We start from the raw sequence: 25,981 nt of genomic DNA, 5'->3' as shown, positions 1-25,981 counted from the left end.
ATAGCAGACACAAGCACAATCAGTCCTTTTTAAACTAAATCAACTTTAATTGTTTAGTTTTTGAAGCTGATGTGTCACTACCAGCTCCATCAGGGTTTGTGTTGGTGCCTGTGACTCTACTAGATGTTGTGGTGGGTGGTGATGTTTTAGTGACGTTACCAAAAAAAGGCCCGGGGCAATGGGTTCATCCTACGTACGGTTCTGTCCCGGGTGTGAGAGTTGGAAGCACAGTCCTCCATATCAGTTTAAGTTTGGTCTCAAAGATTTTTCATGCACGGTGTCCTTCATCTCTCTTTCACTCGTGGTTCAAATCCGATACATGCCTTTTATTTTAAGTATCAAAAGCTCAGAGCGTCTCCTTCTGAATTCTCATTAACACATGAAACCGAGTACTTTACACTTAACTTTCAATGGACTCATTCTGGGCATTTGAATATAGAGATTAAATTGCTGTTACTAAGCACTAGATAGGGCTTTGACAAAGTGGCCAAGGTAAGCAGGGTTGGGCATGGTTTAGTGCGTGGATGAGAGACTGTTAGGAACACCAGTGCCACAGCGGGTCTAGTGGAAACTGTCATTGTGTCCTGAGGCATGACACTTCACCCACATTGCCTAGTATGAATATAGTTTCTGAGTGAGTTGTTAGTTGTCAGAGAGGCTGATGGCATTTATTGGCAGCCTTGTCAGTCTACCCAAAACTTAGCTTACCAAAACTATGGAATGGAGTGAATGAATAATGCACTTTGTGACTCTGAGCATCTGGAAAAGCACTGTATAAGACTAATGCAACATTTTTATTATTATAAGTTCATTCATCTATCTATTCATGTCATGTTGCTAACTGTATAATGCTGAAACCATACACTGTATAAAGAAGTAGACTAATTGTGACGTCACCCATAGCTCTAGTCAAATGAAGCTCATCAAGGCCAGCAGTTATAGGGCGAAATTGGAGCTGAGTTCCATATTTGAAAATACAACAGCGAGTATCATAACAACCAAAGAGCCAATCCCGAGCAAAGCTTTTGAAAGTAACATTCCTTCCCGCTCGCACCTCTGGTTTAGCAACGAGCGGGTGCTTAGCCATACTGAAAAATCAAACTTGTTGCTAATCCTAGTGACTTCGAGTAGAGGCGGTGCTTGACTTGCGTGTTATTAATGTTCATATCTTGATTTACAAACACACTAGCGAAATAAAAACACCAGGATAATGCATAACAAGATAATACAAACATTTTAAGATGAAAATGATGAATGATGAGAAAGTGAATTGGAGCCAGAGTCGATGCAGCCAGAAGCAAGCGCATGATCACTTCTTGTTTGGAATCAGACAGATAACAGTTTAGCTATGTCCATTTATATACAGTATACAGTCTATAGCTGAAACCCACTGTATCCCTGTCTATCTACTTCCCATCATTGCCAATACAGGGAAGCAGACAAGCATCCAGTGAATAAATCTTCAATATTTTTTTTTCCATCTAAAATATTTAAACCTGACAAATATATCTACCAGGGGAGGTGATAGTGACCCAGTTTTCTGAAGAATCTGTCTGAAATCATCTTGACCATCTCTAATGCCACCAGGGACCTCTTCCACACCATCTGTGACAGCGCCCCCACATCTCATCACTCATTAATTATCCCGGTGTGTCTGTGAGAAAAAGGTGTATTTTTATTGCAACATAAAACCTGGTGTGCGATTAGATCAGTCCAGGTCTGCAGTGTGTGAAGCGGGCCAGCCACTTTCTCTAGGGCTGCATTATTCTGAAACACCACATGATGCAATCTGAGAGGCAAACTGTCAGACCTGCACTCCGACTCAATTTAACCCACAGTAACAGCTCAGTCAAGACCAGGCAGGAGTAACACAGGAGCTTTTTGTTATTGTGAATACAGCAGGTATTTCTGTAATAAAGGCTAAAGTCTTGTTTAGAGTTTATTGTTCCCTCATCAAAAACATGTCCACATAAGAGGTTTTAGATGTCAACTATGTATGTTTCAGTACTCTAGCGATCTGTCCCGGGCTCAACTCGAACGCTCCTTACGTTTAGCAGTGAGATTCTGTCCAACACTCAGCACACGTCACCCATGCTCCTACGTTACAATTCTCCATATACAAAAGCGTGATACAAAACAATACACTATAACTTCACAAACCTGATGCAATGTGCAGTATTTTCAATAGTGGGATGCACGCTGTGATGGCGCTCTGAAGGGGGAGTGACTCTGTGCAGGAAGCAAATACAGCATTTTCAAAACAATAAACAACAATAAAATAATTTGTACTTTTTGTGTTCCAAATACTATTGTTACATTTAACGTTACTGTAATACACACCAAAAATCATATCTAATTATTGGGTTATCTGTTTACTTAAGTTGTTTATTTACTGGTCATGTAAATACACACTGTTGATATTGTAATACTGCCTGAATATTAAATGTTACTTTATCAACAAATGTCAGTGTGAACCTACCCTGCTGCGACTCTGCTAATCAGATTGCTATACACTTTGATGAAGTTGTTCATTTGATTATTGGAGTAACGAAGGTTAATATAATGAAATGATTAGCCTCACTGAGCTAGGGTATCTCATATTCTAACAAGAGCCATGTGTTGTTTCAGCCACGCACCTGGAAATGACACGATGATGACACGATGTGTGACATGAGCATGTCTGCAGCATCGACACCACAATGTAAACTTACATGTTAATAGTGTGGTTCTGATAAGTTATAGATTCACAAGGTTTTAAAGGATTTAACGCTACCATCTGTAAGTTTATTTGATTTTTTTTTGTTTTTTTGTTTTGTTTCACACGTAGATATCAGATGTGAAGCCTGTCCCGCTCTCCTCCCCTGGCCTTTATTCAAGCTCACCTGTGTTCTCTGCTCTTCTTCTCTCAGGCCAGAGCTGGGACACTATCAGACTGTGCTAATGTAGACAGCCCCTAGTGTTGATATGTGAAAATACAACTGGAGCGGGTCGGCCAGTCTAATTACAGATAGTAGCTTTAAAAAAAGACATGCTTGATCCCTGGTAATTAGTATTAAAATACAATACAAATACAATGTTGTAACGGCAACAGTGAAACCAAATTAATAGAAAAAAGTTAAAGTTACTATGTCATTTCAAATCAAATCAATAATCAAAAAGAAAACAAAAATAAAACCTTTTTTTCTGGATTTTTTTATTGACTGAAAAACACAGCAAAGCATGCATCCTAACTGAGAGCGGGCTTGCATCTCCACAAACCTGACTCTTATTTAGCCTGGATGAGCGCCTCCTCCTGCTTGTCTCCATGGAAACGTTGTTCTTTTGCCTATAATCTTCCACAGTATGGCATAACACTCTATGGAGAATGTTCCCAAGTGTGGTTTTAACTTTCTATTTCCATTTTCCACCTCCAGAATGCTACACACTATCACTTTAAAACCAATTAATAATTCTTGCCTTAAATACATAGCTGTTGCTGCCACATCTCCTTAAATAAACATACTTTATGAGTGGCTGTTTTGAAAGGCAGTGCTGAGGTCTTGAATAAGTGCATTCCTCCCACTCGTGCTCACCCGCAGCTGTGGGGATGTGAGCAGCGCGCCGCCCACTCGCACCTGGAGCCTCCTCATAGAGCTGGAGTCTCCTCATAGAGCTGTGAGCTGTGAGTGCCCGAGTGTCGGGATCCAGCCGGTGTCAGTAAACGCCTCATGCTCTCACTTCCCTGTATTTTTAACCTGAAGAGACGCTGCACCACAAGGAGTCACACAGAGCATCCACGAGCCGACGGGAACAGCTGGCAGCTCCCTGGGGTGCACTTTAGGCTAGGAAATATTAGCATACGTTCAGCAAGTATCAGAACTGCGCCAGAGGAACAAAATGATACGACACAAGTTTATTTTGCTGTGTGTCAGTCACAGTTAGAAGTGAAGAGTAGCCAGACTTACTTCAGGATGTACAAGTAAAGTTATTTGGACATTCTCAAAGAAGCCATACCTGATTTTACTGTCTTAAAATGTAAAAAAAACAACATAATAATAAAAAAATAACTAATTCGGTTTACATGGTTTGCACTCTGAGCTTCCAAATTGAAGATTATAAGTGCTTTTCACAACTTTCAGAAGCAGAGCAGAGTTTTGCCACTTGGCCCACCACACACAGACATAACAAGAACAAAAGTATATGCCATGACAGTTTACATGATTTTAAATGAATAAAATAAAAAAAATTCTTTAGAGATGCCAAGTAGAGCTCCTCGACTCACACGCTGCAGAGCACTGTAGATGCAGCAAGTCCTTGGGAAAGACAAATTTTTCTCAAATACATGGGAATCGGATATGATGTACAGGGCCTTTCCGGTTGTGTTTATGCAAAGGGCTGCCAATCTCAACAGCAAATAAGTTATATACAGACTACAAAGTCATTTCCGAGAGAGGGTGTATTGTTGACTTGTAGATGTAAAGAACATTGAACATTTTACACAAATCAACCTTTAGGCCTATATAATATTTTAGCTCTTGGGTGCTCCATTTGAATGAATAGGATTCCAGTTTAACCAGCAAAACCAAATTGTGGATGAGAAATAGCAAAAGTTATTCATGCAAAACTGATAACCCAAGCACAGTGAAGAATAAATCAAAACAGAAATAGTATATCTTACCATAAAATTAATATATGAAAGTCAAAATAATGTCACAATGAAGAAAAGACAATACACAGACAAACAGTAATATGGTGAAATCATACAACTATTCAAAATGTTGCTTCTAAAATGTGTTAATTCTTTTGCGCGGCCCAAATTCAAAGTATTCATATATCTGATGAAGCTTCTCTTTTATGTAACCTGATCCTACAGTACGATGCATTACAGTGGAATGTCCCTGTGCTCTTTGGATAATAATCATTGCCACTTTATGTCTGTACTAAAGTCTGGTCACATGCTCACGCCGGAGGAGCTGTCATGTGCACACAGGGAAATATAAAGAGTTTGCGCAGCGTTTATTGTTGTGATTTTGCAAATTAGACTTATATTATTCTGTGACTGAATATGGTGCAAAGTATTTGACCAGAAGCCGGTTATTTATATGTCACAAGGCTCAATATTTTTGCTTAAACTACCCTCCAAATACGCATATGTAAAACTCTAAAATTTCTAAGTTAATTTAACACATAAAGACTTTCTATCTTGACAAAAGAAATTCACAGATCAGCATGTTGTGGTATTATTCCCTCAGTCTGTATGCTGGAGACTTTATATTACGTTCATAAACACACACCTTCATTAGAACACATTTCACACAGCGAGGCGCCTTCTCAGAGGAAATTTGACCTACATTTGTTGAGCTATTTTCTCCAGTCAGGGTGGGATAAGACATTTAGTCTGCTTTTCAAAAGAGGGTTATGACAACCATTACTTTACAAATACCAAGGCAATTACGATCTGAACTCTGTGACACAACTCTGAAATATTCAAGAGTGTAGTTCCTTTATGTTAAATCAGAGCAAGATCTGGTCCCGACTGCTGTGCGCTTTATGTTAGTACAGCAAAGGGGCACTCGCTTTTAATTCTGTGTTTATTTAACTGAAAATGTGAGCAAAATATAGTGTGACTGTGGTTTAAACTAGATGTAACTTTGCACTTCACTTTTCACAACATCATTAGTTTAAAGGGCCCAGATTACACTATTTTCTGATCTCATATTATGTTGTTTCCTCATCAAAAACACACCTGGAGTTTTGTTTTGTTTCATTCACACATGATTAACACACAAACTCTGCATATTTAAGATGAGCTCTTCTCTCAAACAGAAAACACTTGTTCCACCTTGTGATGTCATGTGGTAATACAGGAAGTGCTCCACTGTGTTTTTAAACTCCATACACCTTCACTAGAATCATTTGGATAATTTCAGCCCTGGAATCTCTACTGAACTAAAGGTAAAAGGAGCAGTTAACTTGAAAACTACCACTTCATGACATCATAAGGTGGAACAGAGCATTTTGGGCTTTGGAGATATAGACAGACTAATAATAAAGGGTTACAAAACACAATTCCAGGTATGCTTTTGACGAGGTAACATCATTATAACATTTCTTGAAGATCACAGGAAATCATTTTTACCTAATATAGGACTTTTAACTTTTGAAATTGTGTTCTAACCTTTTCGAAACTCACTAACTCTGCAGAAGAAACTCAAACCAGACTGTAATCTGAAGTATACCATTTAAAAGAATATGTTTCAAAATAGACACCTAACAGGAGCATGGTAATAGCAGATCAGGAAGGACAGAACTCTATTCCATTTAGACCATTACAGTATTATATCTCCCACCCACGTAGCCTCCATACATTCTCTAATCTCATAATTCTGCATTATATCCCTTTACCTTGAGTGGTCACTTTAATCTGAGCTGGAGGCACAAATTTTAACACACAACAGCATATAATATATCCTAAAGTTTGAGCAAATCTACTTACAACTTTTAGACTGGCTGCAGGGCCCTGATTAGTGTCTCACTGTACCAAAGACTCGGCTTTATTAAAAAGGCACGCGGCTACAGCTATGACAAGTCAATTGCAAATGATAGAGTTAAGAAGAAATTACAACAAGCAAAAACAAACTTCTGTGAATATGTTAACATGTTGTTTAAACATGTATTTTCTTTGTGGGTTTATTTTAATTTTTGTCTGTGAAAGATCTGTGCAGTGCCAGAGCACCATCCCTGACATTTACTGAACATTTCCTATAGTTGACTGACCTCTAGAGTCGGAATCTGGTCACTGCACTGGCATCAGGATAGAACTCCCTGGTACTGACGCACAAATACATAAAAACTTAAAATAAAATTTAAAAAATATATAATTAAAAAAATTATAATAAAGGACTCTTAAAGCAAAATTAAAGTAATTTTTAAGCCTAGTTGTCATACTTAAAGTTGTACTAAGTAATCTGACATAATGAGAAACAGGTGAAACATATCAGCAGCTGTGATTGGACAGGCCCAAGTTAGGACGGAGGTTTTTCACGCTCTATAGCAAACAGAATGTAGACGGGACTGGCTCATTAAGCAAGCTATTGTAGCAACTACGTGATGTAAGGGAAAAGCTCAATTAGCAGTGAGGCAATACTATGGTGCAGTCGCTATATGGTAAGAAAGGGTTAATGGGCTAATAATCAGAAAACTAGAGAACGCTCTAGGAGGGAGTGACAGGAGACTGAACTTGAGTTTGGTTGGTACCATATATTACAAATAATAAATGACATGCAACATTTAAGGCAAACAGTTCACATGAAAGTGCAGTAAGTATTTACAATCAGCAAGCGCTTGAAACAATTCAAAAATAATTCGATGCAAAACCAATAATGGCAGTGCAATAATACCAAGAGAGTCAATAATTGTTAAAGTGCCAAGTGTCAGAGTTCCGCAATTATTGCACTAGATTGAAAAGGTCTGAGTCCAATTAATGTGCAAAAAGGCAACTTATCAATGTCTACCCAGCTCACACACAGTTCAAAGCCCCATCTGGGAGAGGACTGGGTTCCAGAGGGAGAGGTAGGTGCAAAAGAGTTCCAGGAGAGTTTCCACAGGTGTGTGTGTTGGGAGAGTATGATGGGCTGCCAAGAGCCCCCTACCAGCCCGGTGGGGCTCATGTTTAGGGAGGCAAACATGGACGGCACAACCAGGCCAAGTTACAGGTCATATCTGTGGAGAAGCAACCTGCAAGTGTAGTATTCAAGGTATATAGTTATAGGTGTTAATCATAAAACACCTATAAATGTATAAATGAATAAGAGATAGACAGGAACATTTGAGAGCACAGGATAACGTCTCCATAGAGACAAGCTGACAACACACCCAAGATGTTAGTGCACCTTCAAATTAAAAAATCTGTTGTATTTATAGTTATAATAGCTATATTTTGGTTTACTTGCTGCTCAATGAATCATTTTTTTTTTTTTTTTTTTTTTATCAATTTGTAAACTACAAAACGTAGTCACTCGCATTTTTTTTATTTTGTCCCTCCCGGCTGCCCATAGTCCGTCACAGTATGTTGACGTGTGGCTAGCCTCACGTTCAGCTAGCTCAGCACACACACCCTTTCATTGAAGTTTATTTTAAATCCAGACTGAGGTTTTAAGGTTTATAAAAGTCCACAATGGCAGCGGACTGGGAGGAAATTCGGCGATTGGCTGCGGACTTTCAGAGAGCACAATTTGCAGAGACGCTGCAAAGGTAAGAGCAGCTGTTAGCAACGAGGCTAAGTCCAAATGTCCAAATATGGCTTAAAACACATATTGTACAACAAACCCATCGTGGTATAAAAAATATCAAAATAGAAAAATCACAGCGTTTTATGCCGTAACAGTGGGTGTGTTAAAGTGGAGTATGGACTACACAGGATTAATTTATCTGATACTGCTTCTCCTGCAGGCTGTCAGAGCGAAATTGCATTGAGATTATAAACAAACTGGTGGAGGATAAGAAACTGGATGTAGTTCACACTTTGGACGGTAAAGAGTACATCACCCCGGCTCAGATCAGCAGAGAGATCCGGGATGAGCTGTATGTGCACGGGGGTAAGTGGCGCTCCAGTTGTAACATATGGACATGTTTTTCTGCTGTCATTTACACATCCATGTTGGGTCAGGTTGGGTTGTCTCTAATATAATTGGGACGCACCAGTCCAGCTTTTTCAGTTTCAGTTCCGATACAGATTTTGTTACTATACCTTTAAGTATCTGCCAATACCCTATATCAGTGCAAAGACTGAAAACAGGATTTATTTCCTTTTAAATAAAAATTTTATGGGATAAAATTTACCCAGTTGTGTTGTGTAGCTCATTTATTTGTCAAGTAACTACAGAACAGCTTTATGTAAATAAAGCGATGGTTGGTGCATCCCTAAATTTAGGGATGGAGCAATATATTTGATTAAAATCCATAGCAAGATCCACAAAGTTATCTTAAGTTTCACTTTTGTAAAAAATAATAACAAAATGTGTTTTAATAGGATTTAAAATATTTTTTTTACATGTTTTTGTAAACATATAGCCATATAATGCTCATCTATTTCCATTTTGACTCATTAGTCTGTTCAACTCGGGCACACAATGAATGCAATCAAATACATTGTTATCGATATCGGTCAATACAGAAATGAAGAATCAGTGTTGGTATTGACTGATACTGGAACCGTTATATTGCCCATCCCTAATTATAATGTGTCCATTCTATGTTACAGGACGGGTCAACATTGTGGATCTGCAGCAGGTGAGGTTTGCCAAATTTCTTCTTTCTTGCATCATTTATGCTCAATTTCTATAACATAAACAATGTTGGGAACTAACCAAACACACATTAAAATTCTAACTTGAGTTACTGTTTTCTGGTAAAGCAACTATTTAATTTGGTATTTAGGACAAACTTTCCTGAAATCAAATGAGTACATGGGGGTACTTGATAACGCCAGTTGTGCTTCAAACTGTATGGTATTAGTGAGAAATACATAAATCCACTGCTCTTGTGGTGAGTGCATGTGCAATTTTAAAAAAGCAAAACAAATTAATCAGATGTGGCATTATTCTTTTAAGCAATAACATAAAGTCAATATGAAAGTATTCAGAACACAGTACTACAGTACTTAGTAGCGGAATATGTAACAATAAACATTAATGCAAGTATTCAGTACTCTGTAACTAAAGACTAAATTGCATTCTTCCCAACACTGACCATCAAGTACATGCCTAACAATAGTTGGAATTACACCTAATTTGGTATTTGCTTTTATTATTTAGTAACTGCTGTTTTTGTTTAATTTCAGATCATTAATGTGGACTGGGTGCATGTTGAAAACAGAGCCAGTGACATTGCCAGGTCACAAGGCATTCAGCTTATTTTGGGGCAACTTATTGATGAGTGAGTACTTTACATTTTTTCATTGCACTAGACACAGCCAAATGTAACGTATATATTTTGTGTGCAGTGGATACCTGGACCGTTTGGCTGAAGAGGTGAATGACAAACTGCAGGAGGCTGGGCTGATCAGTATAGCAGAGCTATGCAAGAGCTATGATCTGCCAGGAGACTTTCTCACTGAGGTGGGTGACACTCTGAAATGTATTTAGCGTATTTACATACTGCATAATAAAAAATTTGACTATGAGCATATTCTTTGTCCCAGGAGTTGTCCAAGCGTCTGGGAAAACTCATCCAGGGAGAGATGGACCAGTACAACAGAGGCATCATCTTCACTCAGGCGTTTGTGGCCCGACACAAGGCCAGAATACAAGGTCTCTTCAGTGCAATCACTCGGTAGACTCCTCATTTGTTTTCTTAGGCACTTACATTGCTCATGCTTATTATTTGTACGTTGAAAAGATAGGTTGGAGACCTGGACTACATCTTAATTTAATTTTGTCTTGTTAAAAAGTAATAAAAACAAATAAAAATATCTTAATGTCTGGATTAAGTTTAGCTGTAGACCTCTCATACAAATAGACCCAAGAGTATCATTAACAATTAGAGGTAACTGAATCTCGATTAAAATTCAATTAAATGTACAGTCATACAATTGTCTGTTGATGTCATTACCAGTTAATCAATAACTAGAGTTTAACAGGAGTTTTCTATCACTTTTATAAACTGTTCCTCACAAACCCTCACGGTTCAACTTCATAATGCCAGACTGGAGCAGACTTCCCTCTGTGTGATGTTGTGAAAGTCTTTGTTGTGTTTTTGCTCAGGCCGACACCTGTCAGCAGTATGATCGGGGCATTTGGATTCCAGGAGCATCTCCTCTACTGTAAGAAAGCCCAGTGTTTGTGCACACTGACACTTTGTCTGGAGAATTGAGTATTCTAACATGGCAGGCCTGTCTCACCAGCTGTCCTGGAGGAGTTGGTAAACACTGGACGTCTGAAAGGAACGGTTGTTGGCGGCAGACAGGACAAAGCTGTTTATATCCCGGATATTTATGCCAGAACACAGAACGCCTGGGTGGACTCTTTCCTCCAACAGAATGGATATTTAGGTACGGTTTAGGGAGTTTAGTGGCTTTGGGTTCGGCTCGGGCAAAACAGTTGATTTGATTCTGGTCACAATTCAATATCTTGCTCAATTCAACGTGTTGTTTAGCTGATTTGTTTTTATGAGGGTCCTAGCATCACAGGGGTCTTTCGTAATGACCAAACCCCAAAAAGATCTAAACTTTGGAGCCAAACTTTTGGCCACAGACACACCATGTGTTGTATTCTAAAATGACACTTATCTGCTGTGTCACATACATTGCCTTCAAGTTATAATAATGATAATAGATGACACACTGCATTACATGATGATGATCCAGTTAATCATTCCATTGTAGAGTAGAGTGGATGTCCACATCTGGGCACTTCCTTCACTTTCTCATTGTGGCTGCTTACCTGTATTTCAGAGTTTGATGCACTTGTGCGCCTGGGCATCCCTGACCCCAGCAGCTACATAAAGAAGCGGTACAAGTCCAGTAAACTGTTGTTTCTGCGGGCAGCCTGTGTGGGCCAGGGCTTGGTGGACCAGGTGGAGGGGTCTGTGGAGGAGGCAGTCAGCTCTGGCTCATGGGCCGATATTCAGGTTTGATGTTTATATAAAGAAGAATACATCATCATTTACCCCATTTCTGACATTATATTTTACACATGTACTTTATGCATTTTAGATCGACTGGTAAGACTTACACCTTAACTTAACTGCATCTTTGTTTTTTCATCATGCTTTATTAATAATTAACTAATAATAATAAATAGTAAAAATAGTAAATAGTAACTTCTTAATAAAGGGGTTAGGATAATTCTTAATGAACTAAGCCTGAATCATTCTTATTAAACTATATGTACTATGTTCGTGTTTTATTAAGGCTCTAAGTAGTGTAGTTATCATTAAGAGGTATCAGTGCACTTTATTTGTCATATACCTATTTTGTGCAAAAATGTTTGGTCTTTAGTGATAGTCATGATGAGATCAGCTTTTAAGAAGTTGTTAGTGTAAACAATCATTAATACTGTGTTTAGACACAGTATTAATGTTTGTTTTACTTGGTTGACGAGATAACAACTTACTAGCAAATCAGATCAAATTATGAAAATATGTCCACAGCCAAGTATTTTGTTTTGAATTTAGTCTCTTATCTTTATCCCATGCTCTGTTACTTCCCATCCTCTGAGTCACATATAGGCCAACTGTCTTATGAATAAGAACAACCCACTACAATCAGACACATGTTTGGCTTCTCCAGATATGTGTTTGGGTTCTTTGACATTCAATCCACAACACATAAATAGTAGTTCCCGAGTTTACATGCATTTTGATCAATCTGTTGAAATTGGACTAGGCCAGTTATGTGGTTTTCCTGGTGTGCATGATAATGTAGTTAGTATGCATTTTTTTGTGTTCAGCCCATTCTGCCAAGCTGCCTGTCTGAGGAAGACGTGGGTATACTGATAAACCAGGCCATGAGGAACATCAACGCCCAGTCTTCTGCTCAAGTTCTAGGAGGAACTGTGGTGGTCAGTGAGAAGTTCCTGAGCAGCTGCCTCTCTCTGTTTGATGAAGCCATGCAACAGAAGGCTTTGAAGGTTCCTGGCAAATAATTTGTACCACATTTGGAAATGTAATTGCTTTAAAAAGAATACCTAAAAGTGTGTGTTTTTTTTTTCTTTTTGATTGCTGGAAATTAACAGGAAGTTAAGAGCAACCCAGTGTTTCTGATCACAGAGGATGACATAAAACAGGCCTCCATGTTGTCTGAGGGTTCCGGCCCATCCAAAAAGGAGAAGAGGGAAGCAGATCGCAGGAAGAAGGCAGCAGGTTCACAAACACTCCAGTGCATGTCTGTCCTTGTGTCCATGAGTCAGTGATAAACATTTGATCTGGTGTTCCAGAGGGCAGTGGCAGTGTGAAAGCTGGCGGTGGGGGAAATGCTAGAGAAATCCGGATACGTAAAACCAAAAAGAAGGGCAGGAGAGATGACGACAGTGATGAAGAAACTGGATCTACTCAGCACAGTATGTACAGAACTTGTGCTCGCTAACAGAAATTTTAGTTAATTTATTTTAGCAACACAACTGGAGGTTGTTTTTCCTTCACTTCTGCCTCTTTGAAGCATGTTTGAAGTAACGGTGCCTGTTGCTCAAACAGCCCTCATTAAATCCCACCATAAACCCCATCATGAGCCCACGGACACGACAACAGCAGCACCAGCTTTCAACACAAGTGTCTAAACTAACTTCACGTTTTTAGTAATTAGAGCAGTGGAGTATCATTGGCTGGAGAGGAGCTTGTCTTGTCTGTGACCTGTGTGTTTATGAAGCAACAGTGGTAAAGAAATAAGGGGACTATTACACATGTGTGGAGGAAATGTGGCTGTTCTGGACCTGCTCCATTTCACGAAAATACAGAATTAGGCTTCTCTAATTTGACTCCAAAGTGACTCAGTATATATGCATTTTATGTCAGTAAAATTAAAAATAGTAATTGGCAATGTAGTTTGTATAAAAAGTGGTGTTATTAATTGTTAGTGACTAAACATTGATATCCACCAGTTTGCCTACCCATAAAAGTCACCGCATGCTACTGTTTGAAACAAAATGTAACTTTGTTTTAGTCAACTAGGTTAGGTTTGATATTTGCTCATGGTTCATACTGACACTTGGCCCTGGTTGTGACAGGAAAAGCATTCTGGTTAAAATAATAATTCCATTCCATTAGGGGAATGGTTTGCAGTAATAAAAATCTATATTGCCAAACATTTGTTTTTTAAAATAATAAAGCCTTTTTGTCTAGATCGTAATAAACAGACCGAGGTCCCGTTCATGACAGAGGATAAGATCATAACTGTGTTGGAGCAGCGCCTCACAGACTGTCCTGAGGACATCCTCTCAGAGCTGGCAGGGCATCTTCTGCGGTCAGTCCTGTGGTCCATGTTTATAATTACTTTTCCTAGCTACCCCTCTTCTAACAGCAGTGCCCCACAGACCTCTGACTAAAAACTACCAGGAGGTCCTGCGCACAGTCTTCATGTCCTCTAGCAGCTCTCCATCAGGCCCCAGCAAAAAGAAGAGCATGAAGGACCTACAGGAGGAGATCTCCAGCCTCTACAACAACATCCGGCTCTTTGAAAAGGGCACCAAGGCCTTCTCAGGTAAACCATTGTCAGATATAATGCCTCACTGAAACGTATATATTATATTATTATTCTGTGTTACTGGATTATATAAATTTCCATTTTAGACTTTTACATTCAACATCTTTCTTCCCATCTTATCAAGCTTTTGAGGGTAAAAGTTTGAATGCTTCTTATTTTTCTCTTGCAGATGAGACACAGGTGCACATCGCCAAACACGTGCTGAAAACTGTATGCACAGATGTGACCAACATCCTGGTCAACTTCCTGGCAGCCGACATGATGATGTCAGTGGAGAACTCCAGCTCCATCACCCCTGAGGTCAGAGGTCATCCTGATCCAGACAGAAACATTAGAGCTGTACAATATGCCAGGCTTTATCTCACTATTGTTTTGTTTCAGGTTCGACTGAAGATCATTGGCAAACTTCCAGATGAGACAAAAGGAACCCTGATGAAACTGCACAATGCTCTTAATGGAAAAGTGAGTTTTTATACTCTGACGTTTGTTCTGAGTTTTGTATACAACTGAGACTTCTACATACCTGTGACCTGTAACACATAGTCTTTGCTATGTGAGCAAAGATTTTGCATTATTCCTGCAATGCTACAGTAACGGAACAGTACCTGTCCCTATGCTTTTTAAGAGATCTATTGTGAATTAATCACTATCACATTAATCATTAATTCTGTGCTGTTTATTTAGTCTATTGAAGATTTCTTGACAAATATCGAGAGCTCAGCAGAGGTGTGTGGCTTTATGCTGAAGAAGGCCGATAAGAAAAAGGAGAGGTGAAATACACTTTATATTTTCACAGACTTGTGAATGTCTTAAAAGATCATACAGCAGTGTACCCTATGCGCCAGCCCTCAGCCCTCATAATGGTGACCTGTGTGTGTGCGTGTGTGTGTGTGTGTGTCTGTGTGTGTGTGTGCAGACAGACCATGTTTGTGCACCGACAGGCCCTCCTGGAGCAGCTGAGGGACACAGAGGATCCTGCTCTGGTACTACACCTCACCAGTGTGCTCCTTTTCCAAGCTTGTACCCAGAACATGCTTCACGCCCCGGGCCGCTGTGTGCCCCATATCATCGGCACACTCACTGGACGCATCCCTGTGGTACGTACCCACAGGATGTGGCATAGTTTAGTCTCAGTGTGATACTATTGTTCATTGACTCAAGAGCCTTGTCCCATTGTAAGACCATATCAAGAACTGAGTTCTGTTGTTGATGTATCAGTCATGATGATGATTTGGTAGATAAAACATTGTTGCTGCTGTCCCTCTGTTTGAATGTGAGGTGTAACATGTGGAGGAGTGTTGATGCTACTGTTTGTGTTACTGTGTGACAGGAGCAGCAGCAGCTGTTGTCGTCGTACCAGAGCCTGGTGGTGAAGCAGCTGGTGAGCCGTAAACAGGAGGAGGGAGAAGAAGGGGACCGAAACGAGCTGGACGAGGAGACCAAGGAAATCCGGACCCAGATCCAGGCTCTGACTCCACAGGTCAAAGACCTTGTGACAGCTCAGAAGAAGACTGAAGAGTAACCCTGTGCACAGTTCCAGACTGTACTTTTACCCTTGTGGAAGTAATTCACAAAATGATTTTAGGCAAATCTCTGTGTGGGATGTCTCCTGTCTCCTCAAATCCTCAATGAGGCCCTGATGTCCAAATAGTCATTAAAAGCTTACGGTCTTAAGTGGAGTTGTCTGCTGTCTGGTGTGCACACCCACAGTAAACATGAACATTCTCACTCAGCTTGAGCTCTTTAGATTGTGCCAGGGGGGATATTCTACTTCTATAAATAAACATCCTCAAAGCACTGTTTACACAACTTTAAATAATCATATTTTGAGTGAGGTAGTCGAAAACTGAATGTATTTTACAATGACACATAAGGGCGTGGTTTTAATTTACAAATGTGAGGAAATGAATCTAAACCAAAACCTTGGAAATGGCACCACTGTGACTGTGTTCTACATTTCAGACACTAGAGGGAACCAATACACAATAGAGCGCCCTTTGAAAAATGTCTCAAAACAACCCTTTTCTTTTGCACATACTATTGTTTCCATGTATGTGTATGTAGGTAGGTAGGTAGGAAGGACACAGCAGAAAAACAAGCTTTACCCTTTTGGTCACGTTCAGCAGGCCGGATTAATAATCCCAAAGGGCCGTGTGTGGCCCCTGGGCCATAGTTTGCCCATGTCTGGTTTAGACTCACTATATTTTAGCCTTTTGTTCCTTTATAAAATATAGTTGTTTGGTATTTTACTAAATAAATCACTAAACCAAATATGGTCAATGTAATGGTGAAACAGTTGCTTGTGTTGATAAGACTCACTGGACTGATAACACAGTATGAGGATACACGTCATGATACTAAATCAAACACAGTAGACATGGTGATGCGTGACCCTGGCTTTATTATGAATTACACAAATTCGTGTGACATTTAATTTTCTTCTTGTGCATCATTACTAGTTTGTTTTATATGTCTAATGTGCCTTTTCCCACCACCAGCCTCATACTGTCTTCTAGGTTTATAAAAAATACTGATACCCAAATACTAATACTCAAACTAGTAGGCCTATTTTAGATACTCATGATCCCGAAAAGAATCATATAACAAGACAGGCTTGGACTTTTTCTGAATAGTTTTAGAAAATTGAACTAATGTTTGATAATATTAAGAAACTATGCTTATTAAATGCTGAAAATCACATTATTGTCTAAAAAAGTGTTTGAAATCAGTATCAAATGAGCTGTTTACTCAAAATCAAGTTTGAAATTTTAGTACATTTGAATGATCTGAACTAATCAAGATTAAAACTGACTCACATAGTTTGATAATTTTAAAGATGTGTAGTCTATCCCCACACCCCCTCCCCACTCTCTGCTCTCTCTCCCTGTAGCCTCCTCAGTCGCTGCCCTCTGCTCTGTCCTGTAGTGAGATGAGATACTCTCAGTAGATGGACTCTGTGAGGAGAATGTAGCAGCAGGCCTTCATCTCCAGCCCCAGTCCAGGAACAACATCTGAAAAACGCTATTCTAACATGGACCTGTCCTTTATGGCAGCGCAGGTAAACATACACACACACGCACATCCACACACATCTACAAACATCTACACACATCTAATAGAGAGGCAAAGATAAGACAAACAAAGATGAGCTGGTGATATTGACTTATTTCAGTCAGAGCTTTTGATAAAACACAATTTTCTAGTGTCAAAAGGGTATAAATGTACATAAACTTAAATTGAGTTATATTGCAGAATGAATACCCTGATAAGTTCATTCTTAAACAGTGTTATACTGTTCTGTCTGGTTTACATATATATTTTGTATTTATGTGTAACTCAGCCGTATTGGTGTTGGCATCATGATATTAAAGTCCATACCAAATATTCAATGTAACATATGAATCTATTTGTATTTCACATTCACTTCTCTTACTCATTCATTTAAACAGTATTGTTTCTACTATCAGTCACTCCTATGTTGTTATATTTTTTCTTTTGATAAAAGAGCACATTATTTTTCATTTTTAATATATCATTTCTGCAGAAATGTGTCTAGAATATACATTTTTAAGTTGGCCATAAGTTATGTTTTATTTAATTGTGTGTACTCATGTAGTTATCATGTATTTATTTGATATATTTCATTTATTTTGAATTTTATTTATTTCTAAACAGTTGTATACTCTTCTTGTGTGTTGGTATTGGCATAATAATATTCACCTCTCTAAGAAATATGTGTTGTATATCTGTGTATAAGTATTTGTATTGATTTTTTTCACTTCTCTTACTTCATTTAAACCACGTTGTAATATTAGTCACTCTTAGACTGTTTACTATATAATATTCTTTTTTATTTAGTTTTGTTGTGGAAATTATTAATTTAAATGTATAATCTCTTCACAAATGTGTCAATTTTTTTCTATTGTTTATTTTTTATTTAATTATGTAGACTCATGTATTTATTTATTTTTCTCTTATTTTATTTATTCTTACGAGACGATAAGAACCAACTGCTGTAATCAGTTTTGCTTGAGCATCCGGTTCTTTTGTTTGAAAAGGAACATTTCTTCAAGCGATAAGAGTCCACTGAAAAGAACACGATGAACATGGCTTTAAGTGCACCACAGGACAGCTCATATAGTGCCCCCGCTGAGTGCACTAGTGCCCCTAGGGTTTACTCAGTGGTAAGTAAATACAGAGGAACAGGCAATGTCGCTAGTGTTACTACAAAAATGAGTACAAATATTTACACACTTCCTACTAAGACCAGTCCCCACTTAAAATGTACAACGTAAACCATATTTTAAGTGTATTTATGATGCGTATGTTCATAGATGGAACATTTTATAACCATCATTATAAAATGTTAACTCAGCCAACATGACGAATGGCCGTATTAATATGTTATTAAGCTCTACTTTATACATGACAGATGATGGGACCAGCTCCTATTAATCTCAGTGCACAGGTCATTAAGGCTCTGAGCCACTTTTGGAGTCTGCGTTTCCTCAGTGTGTCGTTGTGTGCAGGTTCTAATAATAATACAATTGTGATGCATTTGATTTACTCTACCAGTCAAACATCTTTATTTAGATGATTATTTCCATTGTAGATTCACACTGAAGAAATTAAAACTATGAATGAACACATATGGAATGTAGAAAACAAAATAAACTCAAAATAACTCAAAACTTGTTTTAGATTTTTTCTTTGCTTTGACCACTTTTTTCATGTCTTGACCCTGACATGTTACACCTGTGAAGTAAAAACCATTTCATGGTTCTTCATCATGAAGCTCACTGTGAAAAGGTCAAAGGTTTTGCAGTGCTGTGGACAAAGCAAAGAGAGAGAACTTTGAGGATTAAAGAAGAAAAAAAACAGATTTCATGTTTTTGTTCCTTGCTATATAATTCCATAGATCTTGCCTCTCAGGTTTGATGCGTTCCATGTGTATGAAAATGTAGAAGGCAGTAAACTTTGAGTTAGTAGGTGTGTCGATACTTTAGACGGGTAGTGTCTATATCACTTTGTGGACACTCAGATTATTTATATTCCATTATTCATTCACTACATACTCAGTGATGGTGTGATACTACTGTAGCCACAGCTGCCCTGGGTCAGATGAAGGTGAGGGTCTTACTCTCTTAAGCCTTTCTAATCACTCACACACACAATACATTCATACATGGGCATGGACACAATAATAATATGCACTGGTCAGAGCATGAATCAAAGCACTGACCTTTGGGTTGATGGACAAGTGCTCTAACCACTAAGCCTTTGCAATTCACACTTCAGAAATATTACTTTTTAGCCAAAAAATAGACTACAATAAAAGCTTTTTTTTTTTTACTTTTTGTTTTTCCCTTTTTTCATTATGATTGTTTTGTTCCAAAGAACAACCTGAGCAAAACCCAACAAGCTTGCATCTTCACAAACCTTTTTTGGCCTGGAGGAGGGCCTTTTCGTGCTTGTTTCCACAGAGGTGCATTTTAACATATAAAAAACTGACTGATCCACCCATTATTGTGCTGTTGTCTCAAGTAATGGACTGATCGTAAGTGTGGGTTGTAAGAAAAAGTGGAATTGGAAATTGAAATGACTCTGATGTGGTGTTTTCAGTTGTGACACATCACAACAGCATGAGGTGTGAATGAACACAGTGTGAGAAACACTCAGACAAACAACATAAGCTCCATGAAGCTCTCTGATGTGGACAAAACAACAGTAGATACATGTGGCACTTTATCTCAGACTATTTTGACACAAACTGTGCTACAGTGTCACTTTTCTGGTGGGGGATCCACAGTGTGGCATTAAAGTTATTTAACATGTAGTCCTATTTTGAGATCACCTTTCCATAGATCTGACCTGTAACAAGTTGACCTGGTGGCATCTCTTGCCATACAGTGGAACATTCTAGGCCAAGCAAAAAGGAAAACAAATCTCCATGGAGACAAGCAGGTGGCGCACCCTCCACCAGTGCATGCATGATGATTAACTGTCCCTTTGTGGTTGCCATAGATCCCGGTGATGACGGGGGCGTTCATGGACTCCTCTCCCACAGACGACTACAGCACAGACCAGTCCCTGTTTAACTCATCGGTCAGTGTGTGCACACCCTCCATGTCGGTTGTGAGTCAGGCTGAGGAGCCCCGGTCCAGGCTCAGAGACGCCCTCTGGCTGTGGATCGCCATCACTGCCACCATCGGGAACATCGTGGTGGTGGGTGTGGTCTACGCCTTCACCTGCTGATCACACAGCTGTGAAATAGGTTGTTTTGACGTTGTAGAAATTGATAATGTCATAATTTCAGATGGAGGGCAACCTTTATAACTCTGTGTGAGATTAAAGGTTTTTGAAAGGAATATCCAAACTTATGATCTACAAATGTTGAACCTTTTAAATCTGTATAATCCCATCTTCAGACCTGTTTTTATTTCATGTGGATAGCTCTAGTTATTACAAAGACGTATACCACAAACCAGGTCAACACGTGTGTAATCTGACAGTTAGAGAAACAGTTCCTCCACAGCATTCTGACCTGCCCTTCAGCTCCATTTTAAACTATGGTGATTTTATAATGTTGTGATTTCATGTGAACACAACCTATTCAGTGATTCATACTTACATACTTAAAAAATGTCTTTCAAAGTACCAGACTATACTAAGACTCAACCAGTTTGTCATAGTGATTGTATGCAGTATTGCTACACCTTTTTATGTATTGCTCCACATTAACTCATGTAAGTACCGGTACTTTTTCTATCTCACTAGACAATGTATTACTCTGTTTATTTATTTTAAAACTTTGTGTGTAAAATTAAATGGCATTTCTGTTAATGTCAAGTCTTTTTGTTGGTCATTTTCCAGGCTAACCAAGGCTAAAAGTAAATCCTACGGGGACACAAAAATCCAATTCTCTATTATTTGCAATATATTGTTATTTTGAACACATTTTGGCAGTGGCGTTTCACAATTAACAACAACAGCATCATCTCCATGGACACAACCAGAAGGCCTAACCCCATGCCTAAAAGTTCCATAATGCGACAACAATGCATTTAATTTACTTACACGACCACTTCAACTGTGACTAATATTAAGGGTTTATGAGCTGCCAAAAGTTCTGTTTAAGTTTTGTACAGGATAAAAACTGAATTAGTACAAGTGTTATGACATTGATACTTTAAAGTGTTCCACAAATAGAGCTGTTACTGGTGATGACAGAGACTATGCAGAAGTACTGGCTCAGATCAGGACAATAACATGAGTGTCTGGGATCGCTGCTTTTGGACTCGGAAGTTACCAAATCTAGAAAGAGACCAGCGACGAAGTGACGCAGGTCGTAGTGACAAGGGACAGTTATATCGAACTCTACAACACATCTGTGCAGACGAGTTTTCACTGCAAGAGTGAACACCTGAAATTGATTCTAATAATTCATTGCAAATACACGGTAGAGATGCTGAAGACTCCCTCACAGGTGTTTTTTGCAGCTTAAAAATGAACACTGAAACTTCTCAACTTGCACTGACTGGAGATGTTTTGGAGACATTCAGTACAACACACAATACAACATGGCTGAAATCAAGTCATTTTGATTCAAATTGCAACTAAACATAGAAAGCTTGATTATATTTTAAGTTAAAATGTAAATAGTTATCCAAAAGAGTGAGGACAGATGCTCAGCTGCTCAGAGATAGTCCTTGGCCTGCACGAATAGTCCAACATATTTAGAAACATGATGTATCACTACAGAGAAATATTGCTCAGCTCAAATCTTGAGTTATTCCATAAAAAATAACAAAAATCCCACTATTGCAAAGAAATTGTGCACAAGCTAAATATTGAGCCATAAAAAGTATATTGTTCCAGTTTTCACATATTGAACACTAAGTTCATACTACTACTACTACTACCACTACTACTACTACTACCACTACTACTGCTTCTTCTACTACTACTGCTACTTCTACTACTACTGCTACTTCTACTACTGCTGCTACTTCTACTATGACTACTGCTACTTCTACTACTACTACCACTACTACTACCACCACTACTGCTGCTTCTTCTACTACTACTGCTACTTCTACTACTACGACTACGACTACTACTACTACCACTACTACTGCTACTTCTACTACAACGACTGCTACTTCTACTACTACTGCTACTACTACTACTACTAGTACTACCACTACTACTGCTACTTCTACTACTACGACTACTACTACTACCACTACTACTGCTACTTCTTCTACTACTACTACTGCTACTTCTACTACTACGACTACGACTACTACTACTACCACTACTACTGCTACTTCTACTACAACTACTGCTACTTCTACTACTACTGCTACTACTACTACTACTAGTACTACCACTACTACTGCTACTTCTACTACTACTGCTACTTCTACTACGACTATTGCTACTTCTACTACTGCTGCTATATCTATATTTTAAAAAATACTCTTGATGAGAGTTTTGTGCATCCATAAACAGGAAATAACCAGCTAGGTCAGTTTTCCGAAGTGTACCAGCTCCACATCACCTGCCAGTCACGGGAAATACAGCGACATAGTATCACAAGATCAAGTTAGCATCTGGTGAGAAACTCTTATGCTTAAATCTGATTATTATTTATACTTTACCAACACCTTTGATGACCTGCTTTGCCTCTTTTTGGTTAAAATACTGGTAAAATATCAACTGCACAAACTTTTCCAATCCAGAATTCCTCAGCTGAAAGGTATTCTCAGTATCAACCTCCTTTTGCAAAAATGTTGGATCTTCTCCAAAATATAACTGTAAATTGTGCGGTTTTGTTATGCCAAGTTTCCAGGATAGGTGCTTTATAAATCACAAACTTATGCATACAAAGTGTCAAACTCTTCTTCTTCTACCCATTCTAACTCTCCTGCTCACTACTGTTTACATCTGTTTTCTCTTTTAAGTTTGAGCAGATAAACTTGTGTCTGCCCAGAATCTGTCGTCTCATGTGGTTCCTTTTGTGTGGGAGCTGTGCACATTCCTATCCGTGATGAATTTAGAGCATTAAAAGTCTTCAAACCGGTTAACCAGCTCATGATTGTAACACAACATATGCTAAAGAGCGTAGGCAAAGCTATAGTGCAGACAATATGGTGACAAAATGAGCCCTCATCGTCCCATATTGTTCTAATGTGATTGTTGAGGGTTTGTGCGGGCTCTGGTCTCTGGTGCTTATCGAATTTGCAAGAACATGCCTGAAGCTGTTTATTGACGTCGATGAGCATAGGATAAAAATGTCATATTTATTCAATTTGATCGGTAGGAGTCTTGAATGACAGACAGGTACAGGCCCAAAATTATGATACGGTAGATCTCAGTAAGAATGCATGTTTTTCAAGATATTTATGAGGAGTAAAAACACCTGTAACTAAATCAATGCGTGATAGATAAGTTTAATACTATACTGTAGAACGCTCCGGGTCCAGGGAAAGCAATAACATCTCCATGGAGACAAGCCGACAGCACAACCCACCACAAAAGTTACAAAGTGCAGTTACGCTTTATGTATTACTTGTATTACTATCAGCATTATGAAGAAAGATGTTTGTCATAAACAAAAACAAAACATAAACAAACAATATCCTAGTTTTTAGCCCCTTTACCTGATTATTTTACATAGTAGCTTACATTGTTTGAGCAGCACATGAGGTAAAAACATGTCTGCTGCATCTGTGTTTTATTGTCCAGTAATCAGGAAATGCACATTGGCATGCTAGTTGTTGTTAGCTTTACCGTGACACTTATGAACTTATAGTGAATAACCGAGTTGCTCAAAATGTATAAAGTAAGTGAGGAATAACTTTGGACCACTGTTTAAAATAAAACTAGATTTGTTTTTCACATTTTTAAGACAATAAAAATGCAGGTACCATAGTGGAATTAAAGTAAAAGTACACATATCTGAGCAAAAAATACTCAGGTAAAAGTATCACATGAACAAATTTACTTAAGTAAAAGTATAAAACTAGCAGTTAAAAAATGTACTTAAAGAGTAAAAATTAAAAGTATTTCACACAGATTTTGAGGTGCTGAATTTTGTTAAGTGGAAACAACAAAATAGATGCATTTTTATTGTTTTTGGGTTGGTTTTTTTTGTTTTGTTTTTTGGGTTGTTTTTTTGTTGTTGTTGTTGTTGTTGTTGTTGTTGTTTTGTTGTTGTTTTTTTGTAGTTTTTTGTTGTTGTTGTTGTTGTTGTTTTGTTTTTTTTACCCAAACTATGAATGTGCTACAAATAAACCTTTTTTTCAGCAGGTCTCAAACAATAAAAAAACACTTTCACATGTTCAGTCCTGTTCAAAATGTAGTGGAGTATAAAGTACAGATACCCGCTCTCTAATGTAGTGAAGTGAAAGTAAAAAGTATCTACTAAATTTACTTAAGTAAAATACAGATACCTAAAAAGTTTACTCAAGTACAGTATTTATTCGTTACATTCCACCTTTGTTCAGGTACAGCTCCTTTAATAGACTGCTAGAAATGACCATCAGCGCCACACTTCATTAACTTGTATTCCAATTTGAAATGTGTATATTTTGTGTATTTTTATTTTATTTTAGTCCAAGTCTAATGTTCACACAGAATTCTTTGCCACATACTCTCCTTATTCACGTTACAGAACTATCTGGGGTCTCCTTCTGGCCTTATCTGATGTGAGGTCCCGTCAGTGGTGAGTCAGTACTGGAGGTGTGGGCTACATAGTCTCCACATGAACAGTCCTGCACACGGAGAGAGAGACTGAGACACACAGAGATACAGAGAGAGAGACAGAGATACAGAGAGATACACAGAGATACAGAGAGAGAGAGAGCAGTGTGACGTCAGCCCCGCTCTGTATATATGACCAGGAACAGACCCACACCACCAGCTCAACACATTCCTGCTGCGTCTGGATGGAGGCCGACAAGGTGAGGATATTTATTATTGAACAATTTCTAATATATCAGAGAAAGTTTTTAACTTTTGAATTAGGTGCAAAGTTAAAAAGTTGTAATGCAGTAATGTAATGTTGTATGGGTTTTCTATGTTATCCCATTTCAACCATGGCTTAAAAAAAGTTGGACCAGGAAAGAGAATATTAAATAAAACGGATGACAGTGGCTTAGTGGTTAAAACATTTCTTCACAAACTAGAAAAGTAACATTTGAATGTAGCTCCGACAAGTGCATGCTGTTGTGTCCTTGGGCAAGACGCTTTACTCATCTTGAAAGCAGTGTTGCCCAAAACATAGGTGCAGATTAGCAGCCACATTTTCGGTTCTGTTAAAGTGTCTGAATAATGCCCAATATTACATTATATTTTTAATGAAAACTAAAGGGTTGTTTTTGTTTTTTTGCTTAGAAAGGTCCACAGTGGCACTATCATTTCTCCCTTACTTATATTCAACTATGCATTTTTATAGGTAATATTAACATTCAGTCTTACTGTCAGTGGACTCTCCTTTCCACAGATTTGGCTGCAACTTTGTGGTCTTGGTGGCATAACCTGCTTGTTACTATGGAGACACATATGTTTATTGCCATACAGTGGAACAATGTGGACATTAAGTTTCAAGAGGCTAACCTGTTTAAATAAAGGATTAATGAGAATTTTAAAATCTAGGCAAAGCAATAACATCAGGTGGACCCTCCAACAAAAAAGTAAAGTTACATGGTGCACTTTTAAAGGGCATAAAACGCATACATGCAATAACTGATTATATTGTTCTGACAGATGCCAGTGCTTATGAATACTTCCTCTGTTGTC

The 25,981-nt window shown here is 38.4% G+C and overlaps 2 protein-coding genes across 2 annotated transcripts; both read left to right on the top strand.

The window, feature by feature from the left end:
* Positions 1-8,034: 8,034 nt before the first annotated feature.
* Positions 8,035-15,855, top strand: ufl1 (UFM1-specific ligase 1). The gene is made up of 19 exons (XM_033990802.2): positions 8,035-8,232; positions 8,431-8,576; positions 9,242-9,270; positions 9,821-9,915; positions 9,983-10,097; positions 10,181-10,311; positions 10,743-10,801; positions 10,883-11,029; positions 11,432-11,607; positions 12,429-12,608; positions 12,714-12,840; positions 12,915-13,037; positions 13,816-13,936; positions 14,007-14,173; positions 14,346-14,476; positions 14,558-14,638; positions 14,861-14,946; positions 15,093-15,273; positions 15,507-15,855. Exons 1-19 carry the CDS (start codon positions 8,156-8,158, stop codon positions 15,696-15,698), a joined length of 2,364 nt encoding a protein of 787 aa, XP_033846693.1. The 5' UTR covers positions 8,035-8,155; the 3' UTR covers positions 15,699-15,855.
* A 1,300-nt stretch (positions 15,856-17,155) lies between these two features.
* On the top strand, positions 17,156-20,431 carry LOC117393247 (uncharacterized protein C14orf132-like). Its single transcript, XM_033991438.2, has 2 exons — positions 17,156-17,234; positions 20,201-20,431. The coding sequence occupies exons 1-2, from the start codon at positions 17,208-17,210 to the stop codon at positions 20,429-20,431; spliced, it is 258 nt and encodes an 85-aa protein (XP_033847329.1). The 5' UTR covers positions 17,156-17,207.
* The last annotated feature ends 5,550 nt before the right edge of the window (positions 20,432-25,981 follow it).

This window comes from Periophthalmus magnuspinnatus, chromosome 24 (assembly GCF_009829125.3).
Source record: "Periophthalmus magnuspinnatus isolate fPerMag1 chromosome 24, fPerMag1.2.pri, whole genome shotgun sequence".
NCBI lineage: Eukaryota > Metazoa > Chordata > Actinopteri > Gobiiformes > Gobiidae > Periophthalmus > Periophthalmus magnuspinnatus.
Note: the sequence above shows the minus strand (reverse complement) of the source record. Positions and strands in the feature narration are given on the sequence as shown.